This window comes from Thunnus albacares, chromosome 20, assembly GCF_914725855.1.
Source record: "Thunnus albacares chromosome 20, fThuAlb1.1, whole genome shotgun sequence".
NCBI lineage: Eukaryota > Metazoa > Chordata > Actinopteri > Scombriformes > Scombridae > Thunnus > Thunnus albacares.
The window spans coordinates 11,379,344-11,398,888 of NC_058125.1; the positions used below are offsets into that span (position 1 = coordinate 11,379,344).

The 19,545-nt window shown below is 41.3% G+C and overlaps 1 protein-coding gene across 5 annotated transcripts in view; it reads right to left on the reverse strand.

The window, feature by feature from the left end:
* Window positions 1–19,545, reverse strand: part of si:ch73-103b11.2 (centromere-associated protein E) — a 49,930-nt gene that overhangs the window by 7,397 nt on the left and 22,988 nt on the right. For 2 of the 5 annotated variants that reach the window (XR_006399279.1, XM_044336772.1), the window contains exons 5-18: window positions 17,814–17,898; window positions 15,135–15,188; window positions 14,193–14,418; window positions 13,438–13,987; window positions 11,958–12,099; window positions 11,724–11,840; window positions 10,006–10,062; window positions 9,699–9,767; window positions 9,506–9,595; window positions 7,101–7,210; window positions 6,920–6,958; window positions 5,268–6,048; window positions 5,057–5,173; window positions 418–4,176 (exon numbers count right to left, since the gene is read on the reverse strand). Coding sequence is in view for 4 of the 5 variants with exons in the window: in XM_044336772.1 (XP_044192707.1) it covers window positions 418–4,176; window positions 5,057–5,173; window positions 5,268–6,048; window positions 6,920–6,958; window positions 7,101–7,210; window positions 9,506–9,595; window positions 9,699–9,767; window positions 10,006–10,062; window positions 11,724–11,840; window positions 11,958–12,099; window positions 13,438–13,987; window positions 14,193–14,418; window positions 15,135–15,188; window positions 17,814–17,898 (6,196 nt within the window). In the remaining variant the exon portion in view is untranslated. The remainder of the gene's footprint in view (window positions 1–417; window positions 4,177–5,056; window positions 5,174–5,267; window positions 6,049–6,919; window positions 6,959–7,100; window positions 7,211–9,505; window positions 9,596–9,698; window positions 9,768–10,005; window positions 10,063–11,723; window positions 11,841–11,957; window positions 12,100–13,437; window positions 13,988–14,192; window positions 14,419–15,134; window positions 15,189–17,813; window positions 17,899–19,545) is intronic. The other 3 variants (XM_044336775.1, XM_044336774.1, XM_044336773.1) reach the window with 3 other exon arrangements.

Below are 19,545 nucleotides of genomic sequence, written 5' to 3' on the forward strand. Positions count from 1 at the left end.
ATCAAAATTAGAAATCCATCCAATATTGCTGAGATATTGAGTCTGGACCAAAGTCGTGTCTGTTGCCGTCCGTAGAGCTACATCGCTAGCATGGCTAACAATAAATGTTAGGCTTGGTATCAGCACATATAAAATACTTTTTAAAAAGAGACTTGTTTATGGGAAAAAAAGAAAAGAAAAAAAAAAATCGGGACATCCTTCAAAGCTACATTTACATTCACAATTTGCAAGCACACTGATTATCCAGGTTGTTGGTTTAAATGTGTTAAATCATTTCAAATCACACCATTTCCCAGTTCCAAATTTTCTGTGAATATTAGTAGATTGGACAAAAATCAACTACTTATTCAGCTATTTCACTATTTATTTACTACTCTCTCATAGATTTTCACTAAGACAAAATTAAAGAGCAAAAACCTTAAGACTTTCAAAGTCTCTCTGGTATTTCTCTCTCAGGCTGGCCACATCTCCTTCTAGGTGCTTGTTCTCCAGTTCGTCCCTCATGGTGTTCATCTGTGTCTCCAACTCCTGGATCCTGTCCTTCAGAACCACCATGGAGTCTACCTCTGACATGGTCTGTGCATCCTCCCTCTTTCCCTGCTCCTCCTCTTCCATCGGTGTTGTGGCCTCATCAAAGGGAGGTGAGTGGGAAACCTCAAGGCCTTTTTTGTCCTGTTGGTGCTCTTGGATACATCGAATGTTTTCCATATACTGGGAATGCAACTTTTCAATCTCCTCTTGGTGGATATGCTGAAGCTCACAGATCCTCTGTTCAAACTGGTCCTCCAGTTTTCTAACATGACTCTTGTGCTGCTCCTCCATGGTGTCCATGTCCACTAGCAGGACCTCTAGCTTTCGTTGGCTATCAGCTGTGGTCTCCATGAGGGCCAGCTCTGTCGAGGCACGCCCTTGCTCTGCCTGGCTTAGCTCTTGCTTGTGCCTCTGCCTCAGCTCTTCCTTCTCCTTCTGGAAATGCTCCTCCAGGAGGGTCAGCTGCTCCTGCTGCTGGGAGAGCTGGTTCACACGTTTGCTGATCTCACTCTTTAGTGTTTGGTTCTCATTGTGGAGAGTGGCAACTGTTTGTGTGAAGTTCTGGCGCTCCTCCTGTAAGGATGCTTCGTATTTCTCTTGGATTGCACTAACACTGTGGGCATGCTGCTGGACAAGGGCATCCATGTTCTGACCTGCCTGTTTACACCAGCCCAAGTCTTGTTCATGTATGGCGCGTAACCTGCATGCCACATAAGCTACTTGAGCCTGCATGAGGGCTTCATGCATACAAAGAGAAGTGCTTGTGAAGGTATGTGAAGTTTGGTGTCCTAAAAGAGCATGGATCATTTTAGCCAATTCAGGATGGTTTCCACCACTTTCTATCTCTTGAGCATACTTATGCAGGATTGCTGCCTGTCTTTGAAGCTCAGTAGCCAGATTGTCATGTGCATTTTGAAGTGACTCAATGGAGTCAACGCCAAAAGAGGGTATTTCTTCCGCCAATTGTCTGTCAATGATTTCCTCAGCAAGGTCTCTAGCCTCTTGCAATTCAATCTGCTCCATGTAAGGAGCAAGTTCAGGGGGATGAATATCAGCTAACTTTTGTTTACCAAAGCCAAAGTTATTTTTGACTTCTTTTATTACATTTTTCAAATCTGGCCTTTTGGAAGCTTCAATAATCGCTTTCAAAGCCATTTCCCTTTGATATACGTTGTTACGGGCTTCAGCCAACTCCCTTTTTAGTAGCCTGAATTTCTCTTCATAGCAAAGTTTAAGGTTTTGAACAGAGTAAGCTAGTTCTGCTTTAATGAAGGTGTTAAAGATAACTGTGGAGTCAACATCTGCATCCGCTGGAACACTGCCCTCTTTTGATTTAGCAACATCTGAGTGTTCACACTGCGTCTCAGCTTTCTCCAGGTCTTTCCAAAATGCACTCTCTAACATCAACTTCCTGGTCAAGACATCAGCATAAACTATAGACAAGCAGTCTTTTTCGCTTCTTTTAATGTTCTCTATGTCTCCCCATATCTCAGCGAGAGCTTGTAGGAGGTCAGACTTGGAGGTCTGTATTAACAAAGCCATTTTGTTCAAAACTACTGCCTCAAAAGACAAAGTTTTGGCATAGAGAAACATTGCCTCTTTATCTAGCATCTCTGGGTTTTGATTTTGAGGGACCACTGGTGATTGCTCTTCCAAGGTCTTTTGTCCTTGACGGATGTACAGTGATGCATTGAACAACTCATTTTCTATCTCTGATAACGAGTGAAGCTGTGAATCGGTGGTATCATGACAGCCACCGAGAATAAGCCTGACTTTCTCTCGACTATTTTCCACGCACACCAGGGCCTTGGCATAATGCTTATTGGCAGCACTAATCTGAACCCCACTTTCACAACTGAACTCTTTCTCTGAGTAGGGCTCCTTTTCTGTCATCTTTAGATCAATCTTGGACATGTCTTCAGCTTGGTTGGATCGTTGCTCTTCTAGATTCTGTGTGAGGTTTCTTAGCTTTTCCTCAGTGGCTAGCAGTTTGGTTTCTAGGGCATGTATAATGGAGATAAACTTCTCTGAGTCACTAGTATATGGGAATGCGATATCAGAAGAGATATTTTGATCAGTTAGATGGATGTCTTCATTTATGTCCTGGTTAACTTTTTGTCTTGTGTCTTCAAAGGTACTGCTGACATGGCTAGCATCCAGGTCCTCTAAGTTGTTGTATTTTTGGCACTGAATACTGGAAAAACGTATCCTTGGTCTCTTAGCTTGAGACTCCTTATCATCTAGGGAGTTGTCTGTCTTAGATGTATTGTCAAAGGCAAGTGTGTTTGCTGATAAGGAGGCTGATGTTTTAACCCTTCCCTTCTTACTCTGTCCAGGGATTTGCTGCCTTTCCATGCGTAGATCAGCATAGCCCAGCTGCAGGGCATTGAGGTGTTGCTCTAGCTCTGCAATGCGGTCCTCTGCTACCACAAGCTTGGCTTGCAGATCCTTTTCAGCAGTACAGGGCTCAACCTTATCTAAGAGACTTTGACTCATTTGACAAAGAAGTTCCTCTTTAGCTTGCAACTTCTGTTCTGTTTCCTCCAAGCTGTTACCAAGTGCAGTCATTTTAACAAGTGCCTCTTTCAAGTCCTCTTCCTTGCGTTCCACCAGCCTCTCATACATCTCCTTAGTCTGCCGGATCTCCTCCTCTTTCTCTCTAAGGAACTGGCTCATTTTCTGAAACTCTTGGGTAGCCCTCTCATATGAGTGTTCCAGGGTGAAGTAATCAGCCTCTTCTGTCTCCAGACGATTGCGGAGCTTGTTCACCTCGCGGTCTGCCTCTGAAATCTGGTTGAGAAGCTCCTGACAGCGGCAAGTGAGGTGACTTTTCTCTTCTTCTAGCCTACGCACACTCTCCCTCAGTGACTCAACCATGTCAGTCTTCTGGGCCAGCTCCTCTTGCAACTTCAGTATTTCCTCCCTGTATTCTTTTCCTCCTGAGGCCTGCCTCCCTCTTAAAAGGGCTTCCACCTGCTGTTCAGCCTCCAACAGTCTGTCCTCCATCTCTTTTCGTGCAGTTTCAGCATCAGCTAATCTTTTGCACAGATTTTGTCTTTCCCTCTCATGACTCTCTTGCATGCTATGCTGCTCCTTCCTCAGACGCTCTTCCTTCAGTGCTTGACCTTCTTCCGTAGCACGTAGTCTAGCAGTCACCTCTTGCAGCCTTTCCTGCAGCCTCTGTATCTCTCTCAGGTGGTCTCGCTGCAGGGCCTGTTGGCGCTCCAGGTGCCTAAGGGCCTGGTTCCTTTCCAAGAGGCTAGCCTCTACTTCACGGAGTCTATCTTCACTGTCCTTTAGCTGGGCTCGTAAGGTGACCTCGCTGCGTCCATATTCATCTTCTTGTTCCTTTGAACGTTCTTGTTCCAGCTTGAGCTCATTGCGCATACGGACCACTGCCTGTTCACTAGCTAAGATTTCAGCCATGGCAGATGCTAGTTTAGCCTGCAGAGCCTGAATATCAGCCTCATGACGGTCTACAGCATCCTGGGCTTCGGTGTAGCTTCTTTTTAGCGTCCGAATCTGTTGGTGAGCGACATCCTGCTTGCGCTTTTGGGACTCCAATTCGCCCTGCAAATCTTGGTTCAGCTTGTGCAAATGTTGCCATGGCACTCTGTGCGGTGAGGAGGGAGGGGGTGTTGCACTCTTGAAAAAGATTGATGAGACAGTTTCATTAATGACATCACCTTACTTTCCCTCCCATATACAGAGAACCACATCTCGGGAGTTATCAGGAAAATAAGATTCTCCTTTCTTGATTTCAATCTCTTTTGGTAAGAGGTTTTCTTCCCCAAGCTTCCACTGTGCTTTTTCAGAGGTGACTCAGAAATTGAAAAGTTTGAATGAATACACCCCCCCAAAAAAAAACTTCATTGGGTGATAAATGTAGTGATTTAAAAATAAAAAGTAAAGTAAATGTGAAGTAAATGTGATGTGATACAACAAAATAACCATTCTGACTCTGTAATAATTTCACTGTATAAACTTAAAAGTGCCCAATGTAAAAAAGCAATTAGTTCAAATATGCAATTCTGAAACACCAAAAAGCATGCAGAACTAAAGCTTGGAAAGGACACACAAACAAAGCAGAGATGAACAGAGAGGAAAAAGCACAGCGCAAGGCTTCTTGATCAAGTTTCTTACCTTAAGTATATCAGTTCAAATCAATTATTTTCCCAGGAGATGTGAAACTCCGTAGCAAAAGTTAGTGAAAACTCATGCTAAGAACACCACAACCATGCATATCAGTTTCAGAGAATAAGCACCCACACCTGTTAGTAGATTTCATACAATTTACAGTAGCCACACAAAGTATCTGACAATCAAGAGGCAGTAGACTGTATAACAAAAATACAATCTACATTGCTCTGTGGGGTATAGTTAAAAGAAATGGTGCAGCATGTGTTTGACCAGTACATTTATACTACCTTGCAAAATCCGAATACAATTCTATAACGTTCAAGATAACAATGTAATGAGTGCAATTTTAAAAAACGAATCCTGCATGATGGATGGTAAATGGTACCTGCAGTACATAGCCCTCTCTGGCACTTTGTTCTCTCCCGAGAGCATCTTCCAACTGCTCTTTTAAAAGGTTGTTCTGCTTCTGCAGACGGTCCAGCTCCTTCTGCTTTTGTCCCAACTAAACAGAGAAAGGAAAGAGAAAAAAGTATAAATGGCAGAAGATGCTTCACTACCTTAAATATGATGTATATGACCACACTGAGGAAACACACCTCTTTGTCTAGTAGTGCAGCAAGCTCATGTGCGGGCAATCTCTCAGAGTTACCAGAGTTTGCTACAGCTGTGGTGATGGGCACTTGCTTCTCTTCTCTTAATGGCGTTGTCTCTACCTGATGCCATCGCTGCTCAATCTCTTCCTGGACACCTGGTGTTTTCTTGTCCGTCTTGTCTTCACTAGCAGTGTGTACAGCTGTAGGGTGGTCTACCTCCATCTTTCCTTGCTCTTGGCATTCAGGCATTGATGGCTGTACCGGTGATGTAGTGTTTAGTGTGGATGTCAAGGTAACAGTAACAGTATTTGGCATGTGGGTTACACTGGTTGTGCTGTGTGGAGGGATACCTCTCCTAATATTTTCCTTTTCTGCTTCTTCTGTCATAGAAGGTGGGTGAGCACCTGATAAAGAGGATGTTTGGAGGGAGGAGGTAGACACAGGAGAGGATGCTAATGAGGAAGGGGAAGAAGAGGGAGAGCAATAGGAGGAGGTTGTGGAGAACGATGAGCTGAGGTCGACTGTGTCTGCCCGTTCCTTCACAGGCTTTTCTGTCTGTTCCACTTTGAACTCAGACCAGTCAAAGGTCTTTGAGCGGCCCTCTCGTCTGCGCTCACGAACTCTGCTTTTTCGCGGCTCAGAGGTAGGGGCGGAAGCATTGTTGCCAGCTGGCTGTCTGTTGCCATCAGTCTTGGGGCTTTCAGGACTGGGGCTTGAGTCAAGGGTGCCCTGTGGACATGGCTCCAGCGTCACTTGGGCTTTTATCTTCTCCTCGGGGAGGGATCTGAAGAAGATATGAACAAAAACACAACAATTAAAAAGTTATACAGGGTGGCTCCTTTTTTATATTTCCAGCAGCTCAAGCTACAATACTATAACATAAAGCTTTGCAGGACAAAGAATGCACACATTCTGGCAGTGCAGCATCATTTGACTGTGCATGATAAAACCAACAGAATGCATGAAGGTCAAAGCATTAACATCAAAACGTTTAAAAGGCACACTACACATTACACTGGATAAAAGCTTCACACTCATGATCTAACATAAGCCTTATGGCAGATGTCTGCCTTTAGCTGCTATGTAAATGCCATTTATACAGTGGCTTAACGTGAAGAATGTGTTTGCAGTAAACTGCAGAGCATTTTTTAAAAATGACCTGACTGACAAATCTATTTTCATCACGTTGTGTTGAGGTGTCAGGAAGTGTGAGTAAGGGGAAAATGAGAAGGGACAGAGCTCAAGAATGAGAAAGAGGTGTCTGTGAGGCGTCTGTGCACAAATGCCAAAAATATCACACATTCTCCCATTGGAGAGAGCTTCCTAAGAGACACACTGGCAGCGTAAAGTGTGTCACTCAGTATCACATGTGATGAGCCATCTGAAAGGAAATATTCAACTTAAAAAACACTGAAATTAATGCTAACAAAAAAAAAAAAAAAAAAAAAAAAATCAGGTTAGGACAGGTTGGGTAGATTATTCTAGTTTGTTGATGTGATTGCAGTGTGTGTCTCTACAGTGGCACAACTGACAGGGAGACATTACTCAACAATCACATGACAGGGCAGGATGACAAACACGCTGGGGCTGACATTGCTGAGCAATTACATCACTGTTCGAGGAGGGGGAGATATTCAACACACAAGCTTTCCAACCTGGGCTTCAGAACGGATAGTTTCAGAGAGATGTTTTTCCTGGAAGCAGGTTGAAAATACCGGTCAAGGGAGGAAGAGAAAGAGGGAAGAGAGGATGAGGGGGAGGAGAGAGGGATTAAGATAAAATAAGTGAGAAAAGCAGCTATTATATCTTCCAGTGGTTAAGGGTTGATTATTTTACCGGGTGACATCGGGGGCAATAGTTGGTCGCACATTCTTCATGATGGCCTGAATCCAGTTGCGACGGATTCCAGAGGTCATGGCTGACAGGGTGCATGCTCCATCTTTACACTGCAAACAGACAGGCATGACATTCAAATACCCTTTTGACAAAAAAAAAAAAAAAAAAAAATCTAAGCACAGGTTCCCGTCTGTTGTCAGGTAGCCACTCATTACACTGTTTTACCAGCAGTAGAATAATGGCTGAATGAACAGTGAAAAAGAGGCAAAACATGCCTGGCCTTACTTCTCCTTTGCTGTCAATCTACACTTAGTTCAGTTTTGAATGCTTGTTTGAGAGCAGAACATTAAAACACCAAACGAACACTGAGCATATAGCAAGCAAAACAGTGTATTTTTAGGCTGTTACCACATCCACAATGTTAACACTGACTAGACTAGACACATTCAATTTACTGTATAATCAAATCAGCACACCACTCTGCTAGCTGTAATATGCTAGATTTTTTCTTCTTTTGATTACTGCCCTAAGATCTGCTAAACATGGGAGATTTCAGAGGACTGCCATATAGTTAGTCTGTGTGATGCTGTAAGCTCATATTTTAAATTTTTTATTCAACAAAAAAATTAGAAAAATGGTTTCAGATTTACCATTTATTCTTTCATTAATCTATTCCATCAAACATTTTTAATCATTTATGTGCTACTATCAGTTTTGATTTTCACACCACTAAAGCTGGATTTAAATACAAGTTGAAGGCAGGAGGAAGACTTCTATGTGCATAATTACACAATATTACATTTAGTTGCCAACTGCCTTCTTCTATCCCTATATTGTGAAAAATATCAACTTTTAGAAAACTGTTCTGAGCAGACAAAGTTGAATAAGTAGAAATCTTCTTTTGAAGAGAGTTATCCTACACTAAATGGTTTTATAAGTCAGCTTTGTGTGTGCAATAAATTTAAATCACAGTGACCTCTAGTGGCACTTAAGTGATTTCTTAAAGACCACAGATCTGCGTTAAAGCCTCCCGAGGACACAGTAATAGCTTTTAAAGGACCAGGTACTTCATTCCACACATCAGGATTTCAACCAGTGTTCAACTCTACACTACAGCTACACTAATGACAGAACAACAGCCCCTTCCAGCCTGAACATGGAGCAGAGAGAGTAGATATAAATACTAGAGTTATTAATTTCTCGACACCAAACCCATGTTGTTCTCAGCCAAAGACACAACGATCCTCTCCACTACTCTATTTCTGACTTCCTCCACAAAATAGCCGGGGAAGCTGCCTCAAGCTGATGTAAACCAAAGTAATGACATTGTAGCTGCTGCTGCTGCAAGTTTATCTAAATGTAGCAGGAGCAAAACCCCACTGACATGAAATCGATGTTTACATCGCAAGCAACTGTACACTTCCTGTAAATATTTTTGCAACAAGTGCGAAAAATGTTTAACAGTAAAATTTTCCATTATCAATTAATCTGTTTGCTTATTTTCTCAATTAATTGATGAGTCGTTTGGTATATAAAATGTAAGAAAATGGTGAAAAATGTCACAGTTTCCCAAAGCCCAGGATGCAACCTCAAAATTTGTCTCTACCAATAGTCCACAATCCACATAGTCAATGTGATAGTCAATTTACTATCATAGAAGCCTAAAGAAACCAGCAAATAATCACATTTAAGACAGTGGAAGAAGAAAATTTTAGTATTTTCTCTTAAAAATGACTCAAAACGATGAATCAATTATCAAAACAGTTGGCGATTAATTTTCTATTGATCGACTAATTGTTGCAGCTCTACATTAATATTTTAAAAAAACAGGAGTGTTATTGAACAAATGTGGACAAGGTCAAGTCTTGAATGAATGCGAGAGGTTAGGTAAACATATTGTGCAGGATGAGGGGCAAATGGGTTCAGAGAGACAAAGCAAGGCTGGTAACAGCTGTAGCAGATTTAGACCACTATGAGGTCAGCCTTTCACAGAGAGATGACAAGTCAAGTGACATCCTTCATGACAGACAAAGAATCATTTCAAAAAGAGAAATGGCAAAACCTGATACCTAAAGTATCACCACATGGTGTCTAAGGCTGTTTATAGACTGGCGGGAGACAGAAGAGCTACACTGTGTAGACAATGAGGTTCATCTTTACTGTGAATAATGAGGCGGAATGATCAATGACATGACAGCACTTAATGCCTTCATCTCATACCTTATTTGTAAGGACTATCAGTTAATATCTCCACTTATCCGTTCTTTAGTCTTTCTGCTTATTCATCACAGCCGCTGTGTTTATGTACCTGTTGTCATCTGTAATCAAATGTATTTGGTATTTGCTATGACATAAAGTCAACTAGCCAACCATCCATCTGTCCATGATGAAGAATCAACACTTACCAGGATTTGAAAGCCATAATTCCTCTGGACTGGGAACTCTTTGACATCATAACATGTGGAAAGGTCAATCTCACCATCCAGTTCTGAAGCCTGAAGAAAAAAAAAAAAAAGACATAACAGAAAAAAAATCCTTGTTAAAAAATGATTCATTTACATCAAAAATCCTTACAATCCCTTTAAAGACAAGTCTTACCTCCTCAGCTATTGAGTCCTTGTAGTACCTTAGACTCTGATCTGTGAGGACAAACCAGTGTTTCTTCCACTAAGATGAAAAAAGACACCATTAATTGCAACCTCAAAATTTGTCCCTACCAACAGTCCACAAACCAAAGATAGTCAGTTTACTATCATAGAAGCTTAAAGAAACCAGAAAATAATCACATTTAAGACACTGGTACAAGTATAGTCTATACATAAAATACTATATATAAAATATGATGTTACTTCAGTAAGCAAAAGAGGCAGATCATCATTTAATCTTACTGTTAACAACAAATTACCATTGCATCTTCATACAGCTTTGTCATCCATCCTTTTTTGAAGTTCAGCAGATCTGGCTGCAGTGACGAGAAAGAGTGATGTGATATCATGTGATACAACTGTATTAACTCATTACAAATTAATCAGTTAGATGTGACTTTCAATTAAATATTAAGCACATAAATAGAGAAAAGGGCAAACACAGAAAATCAGGATAGAAGCAAACATTTTGTACTAATTTGTCAATATAACAGAAGTCTTCATCACTTATGAATGATGTAATTAGAATATATAATTCACATCTCTCCACACACAGTTACATTTATGTTCATTTGTTTACATTTAGGTCACCACCTCAGCTCAAGAAGTATAACTGCCAATACACAACTCCAACTGAAGAGACTGAGTGGCGGGAGCTGAACCTTCCCTGTGAAACACAAACTGCTGTACATTGAAACCAAGCTCTGGTCTGTTTATAGACTAAAGTAAATCATTTGTCCAAAACCTGGCTTCTGCTCGCTCAACAATACCTTGTTTTTCTTGAGCTTCATCAGGTGTGGAGTCACCGCCTGGCAGAGGGTCATTCTGATGGCTAACTGCTTTCCCTTTATATGTTGACAATCTGTTTCTTTCTGTCTGTCCCAGGGACATACACACAACTGCGGCTGCTTCTCGGCTGGCTATTTATAATGATCAGTAGCGGTGACGGCAGTGGTGTGTCCCTGTGTGGGTGTGCGTGTGTGTGTGTGTGTGTGTGTGTGGGCGGGGGTTCTGGCAGCTGCAGCTTGGGCAGAGAGAACAACCACACACTGACTGGATCACCCCTACAGCACTTTCTGAACAGACCTCAGATCAGTAGCAGACTGGTAGGAGTCGGACCTCAGGAGGATACCTGTGCAACTTTAAGCAGCTTGAGTGCTGCTTTTTTTTACTTTAAACATTTCCACATTTTTTCATAGTTAACAAAAAGAAAATAAGTGTAGTAATGCCTAAGTGTGGAATGAAGAGAAATTATGTATACCAATTTGAAAAACTACTACGAAAAACTACTTTTTTACATATTTTTTCCATTTGGGTTATTTATGTCCTGACCAGTGCATATTTTTGTTCTCCTGAGAAGTCCACATTACAAACAGTATGTGTGTATTATTTTTGTTGTCTCTCATGTTATATTTTTATCTTGCATACTGCAAATGTTAACAATATATGAACATCATCACTACAGGACGTATCAATCATTTCAGATACCGTGTCACAAAAATGGTTGGGTCCTTCACGTGAAATATCTTGTCCTTGACCCTACACATTCCCTGAGATGGAAAAACACACCTACCACGCCATTTAAATGTCCCATGAAACTATGAAATGAAAAATGCCTTTTTCATTTTATATTGTGTCCCTTAGTGTACTTATTTATCAAAGACTGTTCTTACAGTATACGCTAAATGCACTTTTGAATCCTTGTGTCGAAATCATACCCTACAGACATGCCACTGTTCCCCACCATAGATACTTGGGTTCAGTCCCCTGCAGCAGTGCTTCTGCATTGGCCTGACACTCTATCAAACACAATTTTCACAGTTGGGAAGGTGGTGAGGGATCACATCCTTGTTGCTGCACTAGTGGCTCTTATTGGTTGTTTGGGTCGTAATGCTAAACTTAAATCAATGTGAATCTCAAAGTCATTTTTATGGGACCTTTGTCCACTGTTTATGACCCTGTACTGTACAGAACTCACAGTCATTGAGGACTCCGTGACTCTGCGGTCCAGTGACTTGGCTCTTCTTAAGTTGGCAAAAGTGGAGCTGGACACATCGGGGACTGAACGGTCCTTTCCTGCATCCAGTGACATTTCCTATGACAAAAAATATTAGGAGTTATTCCCTGTTATCAAAGTGGGGTTAACTTGTCTAACTCTCATGTAGTAAATACACACACATTCAGTTAAGATTTAATTAAGAGAATAGCATACATGCTTGTTAGCAAGATAGCGTCTCTCGCTGCGGCCTTGTCTCTGGATTAGCGAGATGTTGGAGGACAGCTCATTGGAGCTGCTTGTGTCCATACGCTCTACAGGTTGACCCTCCTCAAATCGGCCGATGACTTGAGAACGCCTAAGAAACACAAACAGACCATTCTTTTCAAAGACATACTCAATACAAAGTACATATTTCACTTAACAAAAATTCTTGACATCTTGCAGCATATCAAAAACATAGTAGTGAAATAACTTGGTTGTTCTTAAAAAACACAATAATGCAGTATATCGTCCTTCAATGGTGGCAAAATAGCATAAAAACAGCATCATAGCATGATATGAAAGCAAATTTGAGCCAAAAATCAATGTCCAGGAGTAGTTTCAGTTGTTGTTTGCAGAATGCATTGGCGTCATTGCACAGCCTTCACATACACTATGTAGTTTGACTATGGACATTGTTCTAGACTCAAAACCCCTCTTAATAGACAACAATATGCGACTTAAGGTAGAATCCCCAAAGAGATCAATTCAGAGTTACACCAGAGAATAAAAGAGTAGTGTTATATGATGAGATTAAACTTCAGAAGAAAAGGAAAATGACTAGGATGGTGGATTAAACAAATTGCAGAAATAGCAGCAATGGCAACACAGGCGGCGTTACCTTAAGGCACTGCTCTTATTGTTAATGTGTGTGTGTTTGTGTATGTTGCATGAGAGAGGATGAGAAACTATACTGTACATAAAACCAAAACAATCAGTATGTTTGTGTATGCACAGTAAACCAAGTATTTCTATTAAACAGTGTGTGTGTGTGTGTGTGTGTGTGTGTGTGTGTGTGTGTGTGTGTGCTCCCAGGCAGTGCAGAGATGAAATGATAGAAAGCAGGAATCAGCGGTGACCAGCAGGGAACAGCATTGGGACAGGGGTGGAGGGGTTGGTTGAGCATTAGATCTGAGAAGCTCTGTTCAGAAGCCCCTGGAAAAGATCAAAACAACAAAACCAACTAGCAAAGGTAGCAAGAGCAAGAGGTAGAGACCAATAGAAAAGAAAGTAACACATGCATTTCAATCCCCAAAATCATTAATGGCAAACCACTGGTAAGCTGCGGTAGGCAGCAATGGCAAAAGATGCTCAAGAGACTGGAGTGCCTCGAGGACAGCAGCCACAGGGTGGTGCTAAGAAAATAAATGCTGAATGTTTTAAGCAATGCATGACCCTCCCTTAATAGATTATTTAGCATGCTATATATATGTTTCAAGGCTATAACAAGGGCTACAACCAGTGGCTCATTAATGATTATTAATCATGTTTCCCCGCCATCATTGTCACAAGTGAATCTGATTTATGTTTCTGCTATGTGATACATGTTCAGCATTGATATGATCGATCAAAAAGCAGGTACAAGTAACATAAAAGTCTCTTCACAGTATTTTTTGTTGTGTCCTGTGCATGACCATTATCCATGTCCTCTCACCTGCGCTCCTCCCCAAACAGCCGAGCCACCTCCTCTCTGCCAGGACTGCGTGTGCGTGCCCGCAGTTCTTGGCGCTTTTTCTCTGAGCGGAAAGCTTCGCGGTAGCTCAGCCTGCGAGCCCGTGGCACATCAGACAGTGCTGCATACTCCCTGCCAGACCGGCCCACTCTGCCTCCTCCACCACTGACGCTACCGGTGCTCCCAACGCGGCCCTCCCAGGCTGATGCTGTACTGCTGGGTTCAGAGTCCAGCGAGCTCTGGGAGGAGCTGATGGTGGAGTAGCTAGGGGAAATGAGGGCACCTGGAGAGGGGAGAGGATCTTGGGAGGGTTGATAAGGGGAAGTTTGGGGTTCTGACTCAGAGTTGTACCTGGGACTGGGAGCTCCTAATGAGGAGGAAGATAATGAAGAGGACAGGGGCAGATGCTGAGGCGGCTGAGGTGGCTGGGAATGATGTGCAGGCTGTGGAGAGGGCTCCGACTTGGCCTTCTCCAGGGAAAAGTAACCACTCTCCACTCGTACCTTGCGTCCAGTGCTCATGGTGCCGCCATCTGGGGTCCAAAAAAAATTCAAGAATTAACACACAGCTAATGGCAATTTACATCAGAGAGAGTAAGAGAACTAATAGTGGATGTGTCATCTGACAATGCCTTTAACCATTTCCGAAAATGACCTAATTTTCCTAATTTAACAGTGAAACAGTAGCATTCAATATGTACAAGATGCTGAAAAACTCGCATGCCCTCTAATCCTCACCATCCTGACTAGTGATACTGGAGTCTGGTTGGCTCCGGCTCAGCTGGCTGAGACAGGAGGCACTGCGGCTGCAGGGGATGGTGGCCCTGCTCCAGCGGCTCTCCTCCTGCCACAGAGTGGCGCGGCTCATCGGGACACGCTCAGCACTGGCGATACTGCTGGGCAGGCACGGGATGCTGCCTCCACTGCTACTGCTGGTCACTGTGACCTTGGCAGGGCCAGGCTCCTGGGTAGGGGATCGGATTGGAAGGAGTGGATGGGAAGAGGAAAGTACATAATGGGGGGTAAGGTCACAGAGAGACTACAAAAAGGAACCCAAAAAGGAAAGAGATCAAAAGAATAATTAAACATTAAACAGTAAAACTTTTTTTTCAGAATCCATTACTTCTTGATGTACATGTGCTGCATCGTCTAATCATGTCTTTTTATGTGTTAGGTAAATCCTTTATTTAAGTGATAAAGCAAAAAAAATGTTTTCATCATTGGTAAAATTACAAATTCTTTGAATAGAGAAGAGGTGTGTGTGAAAAGGATAAAGAGACGGCTCAACAAAGAGTTCATTCATGGCAAACACACCTGTATAGTTGGCATACAGACAACAAAACAAACAGAATAAGGACATTCTGCAGAGGTGGAATATATTCTAATAGAATTTCTAGGATAAAAATCATATAAATCATCTTCATCAAGAATATTTTCAAAGCAAAGCAGCCCTCAAACATCAACTCAGCCAGCCTACTTCAATCACCACAAACATGCAGTTGTGTTAAGATTCACTCTCTCAGTGTCACAGAGAGAAGCAAAAAGCAGGTCATTTTTATTCAGCCATCACCGGGATTGATTGGTGTTGAAATAAATATAATCTATTAGGGCGGGGATTTATAAGCCTGGGATTTTTATAAAGGTGAAGCAGGATAAAACGTTTGGCCAAGCTGAACTCACTGGGTGTCCATTCATGTCTTCAGTGGAAAAACACTGGCTTGGAGTGACTCCACCCTGCCAAATCACAAAAAGCCTTTAATGTTAATATGTGCTATGTAGTGCTCTTTATAATTGATACAGGTAGACTTCTGCCTCATAATGATTTTATCAGTAGTTTCTGTATTATTTTAACTATGGGGGTTTTGTTTCATTCTCATTTAGTCCAAAAGCATGTATTTTATTGCTTAAGAGCCAACACAACAATCTGAAAGTACAAACTTCTTTCAGACACAAATAGTTATCACTGATTCTTGATACAGTACATCTTTTCCCTTTGTACTTAAGGTCAGGTGTTTCAATTTAGGAGCACTACCCAGAAGGCAAACATATGCTACTGTGCCCAGGTATTTACAACAGGTTCATTGCATATGTCATTTCAATAAAAGTGGGAGGGGAGCCCTCAGGTGGTGCTGACACAATGAAGTGTGAAAATATGTGAGCCATAACACAATCTGTGACAATCCATATCCTAGCTTCATCCCGAAACAACCGACCAGCCCATGAGACAATGATAGAAAGTGACAGGAGACAAGCAGTGAAAGCATAAACAACCTCACACGTTATCAACTCTAATTATATGACTTTGTCTTGACCACTCTACTGTTATTTCAAGCTACTGTATGCTCATTCAACACACATGCAAGGAAAAAGATGAATTCTTGTCCTACAGCAGCAGCTGGGTTCTGTACTAGTGTTGTCGTTAAAAGCAGAAATCTGTAACTAATTGAGATGAAATAAAATTATAGTTTTATAACATCTACATGGTTGAATGTTGTTAGATATTTAGACGAGGGGATTTTAAAATACAGTGGTTGAACTTGCAGTCTTTTAGCATCATTTAACAGTTCCCTGAGAGAAATCTCTGGGAGGCAGCTTACTACTTACAGTAATTACTATAATTAAGTGTGCATTTTAGCAATGCGATGAAAAGAAATGGATGAAAGCCTGAAGCGCAATTCAATACGGCTAGATGATGCATATGACAAACAAAAGTATAAGAGGTAGACTTATCTACATAGAGAAGTATTGTTGTTGAACAATACTAAAATCAGACTAAAATGACAGTGGTCCCATGGGATATCAGTCAAGGTCATCACTGTGTCACCTCTGTCTCTCTGCAGATTAATCTGCTTGTATAAGCTCAGCAAGGTCAGTCAGGGCGCCGTCATTAGAGGAACCAGACAATGAACTTCAGAGAATTTTGTGTGCAACCACTATAAATTTGGCCTCACATCATTAATGAGGTAGGGAAGGGGAGAAACTATATACCATGATGGGTGGTCTGTACAATAATACAGGATATGCCCATTATTATTATTACAGTGACGTACCTTTACATGGTCATGTTAATTTATTTCTATCTACAGGGAGAAATCTGATTAAAGCACATATAAAGCTTGCACTAACATGAAAACTGCATTTTGATTCCCTGCAGGCATTTCATGTCTTATGTCTGGTGTGAAAGACTCTTCTCACCTTGCTTGGACTGTTGAATACTACCATGTTTTGATTTTTTAGTTGCTAAAATTTGTGTAGATATACTTAATATCTTTTTATCCATCTGCCTCCTTTTCTCTAAGGGGGAAATTCTCTTTCTGATCTTTCAAAATCTGTGATATTTCAGTTTTTAGAGTTTAGGGCAAGGATTTAGCCTAGGCCAATGTCTTGGTCAAGGACACATTGACAGATACTTACCTGGAGTCTCAACAGGAAGTTGGTCAAATAATAAAAAAAAAAAAACTGTTTTGACCAAGCCCACAAGGTAAATGACCTAACAGGCAGGACTCGGGCAATAGCCTGGTAGGTGAGACAGCAGCTGCTGGACATGACAATAAAACAGAGTGCACCAGCAGTTTCAGAAGCGGGAGGATCATGGTCACATTGCTGAAAAAGACTGCTGAATGTTATTTTAGCGAGCAGTTGTCTTCACTGTTTGCTCAGGAATATTTTGATTGCTCACAAATGTTTGCCGCCTGCTGACCAGGTGACATGTATATTAATACATGTAATAATGAATCTATAAAAGCGGAAGTACATTGTTGCAAGCAAAATTTTGCTGAAATTTCAAGTACAGTTTAGGTAAATGTCTGACTTACAATGCCGATGAGGTGTTATCACTGTAATCCTTTTGTTCCTGCATATCAATGACCAATACAATAAAGACAAATCTGTGGCATTCAGACTATTCTACTATAAATGCCACATCATGTGACTCAAGAATGAAAATATGGATAACATAAACTGTCAAGCATGTTGCTGGCAGAGAAACAATGCCTCTCTCACGCTTTGTCCGAGGGGAAAACAGCTGGTGTAGTTTGAGTGGAATGAGAAGCCTTCATACTGCATACTTCCACAGCACATGGCACATTGTTCCATCTTATTTAAATCACCTCAACCTAATAATCTCAAAATGCTGTACTTCTGTACCGTCAAGTTTGTGAGACCATCCTGTCCTTGTTCCCTGCTATACGCAGAGGCAGTCAGTTACAGTTATCACACAAATGAGAGAAGAAATCGTATCAAACACATCCAACACAAAAAAACATGACCTTCATGTGAATTTAGTTGCTTCCTACTCTTACCTTGATCTGTGCAAGCGACTTAAAAGCACTTAATGGAGAGCATGAGTAGGTGCATTACCTGGTGAGTGGGTGGATCGACCTTGCGTTTTTTCTTCTGGTTCTGCTTGTTGGTTCTGGGGTACACAGTCAGAGCCTCCTGCCACCTAGAAATAGTGAAACAGTCAGAGTGTTTTTCCTGAAACACTAAAAGCAGACTGTACAAACCCTGCACCAATGGTGGATCAATATATCACTAGCATAAAGGTCTCTGAAGCAAAAAATAAACCATAATACTTGCCAGGACAAACAAAAACATGACCCAATACTACCAACAGTTCCAAAAAGATACAGCTACACTAACTTTGGTCATGGTAACATTGAATTATCCCTGACAATTTATTTTTGTCTACTGTGAAGATTAACAATATGTTTATTAGAAACACATTTAATGAAGACACTATTATCTAATCAGCAGCAACATTAGAGCAGATTTAGTTAAGCATCATGCTTGAAAAGCAGAAACACATAATTTACTACACAGCACAGATACACAAATATGCTCATTTGCAGACCTTTTCTAAAAAACAAAACAATACTGCTAGCACCACTTCCAAAACAGGGTGATATATACATACATATTCATGCAACATATAATATGGAACTTCATGCAACATCGAAACTACGTCTTACCACTGTTACTATCAGAATCATCAAGTCAGTTGCCATGGTACATGATTATCATATACTTCTCTACTTCACTACTTTGTAAATAGTGAAAGGCTTTGGTGTGAAGGTTCACACTATTAACTCCACAGTTACAAATATGTGAAGCAGCTATAAATGAATGAGTGCACACAGCACTGTTTCCATACTGTACCATAATGAGACAAAAAGTACAGTATAAACACACTTAAAAAGCTAAATTACAACTGTTATATAAACATTAATTGATGGTGGTAAAGCCCCTGTGAAACACTGTCTACCTTGCCAGGGTTAATATTACTGTGATGGCTCAGAACCAACACATGGAAGCCAGATGATAGGAGAGTGGAGGTGTACCGTGATAGAGCAGGTAGCATAATGGAGTGTGGGTTGCTGTGAGTCACAGTTCCCTAAGAATAGCCATAAAATGTATGCTACAGCCAGGGAGGGGAGGGCAGTGCAGGAACACACTTTTAATGTGCAGCAGTGCAGGAGAGGCACGGGAGAAAAAACTGAATTATGAAGCTTACAACTTGTGTATTGGGATATGTGTCCAGGCATACAGGAGTTTGTGAATACAGAAAAAAAAAGGGGCAGAGAGGCAGGTGGAGGGGACAGTTCAAGAATGTGCACTGTCACTGCAGTGTGGATTACAACTATGTGATAAGCAGAGCCCAAAAGAGACAGCAGGGGGCAGAGCAGTTGCACACAAGTCTTCGCCCTTGTCCAAGTCTCTGTCATCCCTTCCTGCTCCAACCCAGAAGACAGAGCAACACAAACCCACCTGAAACCACAGTTATTGTAAACATAAAGGCAGGTTGCCTGTGTGCAATTCCTACATTAAAGGACAGGTTCACAATTTTTTAAGTCTGTCCTAAAACAATAATCAGGTGCCCAAATGAACACTGTCATGTTTTTCTTGCTGTAATCATTCCTCCTGCTCATACTGACCATTAGAAGATCCCTTCATAATGCACTTTTGAATGTTAGTAATGAGGGAAAAAAAACCCACAGTCCTCCTTCCATGCAAAAATGTATTAAAAATGTATATGAAGAATGAGCCGCCCAAATTAGTCAAATCAAGTCAATAACTTTCAAAGTTTGTCTTT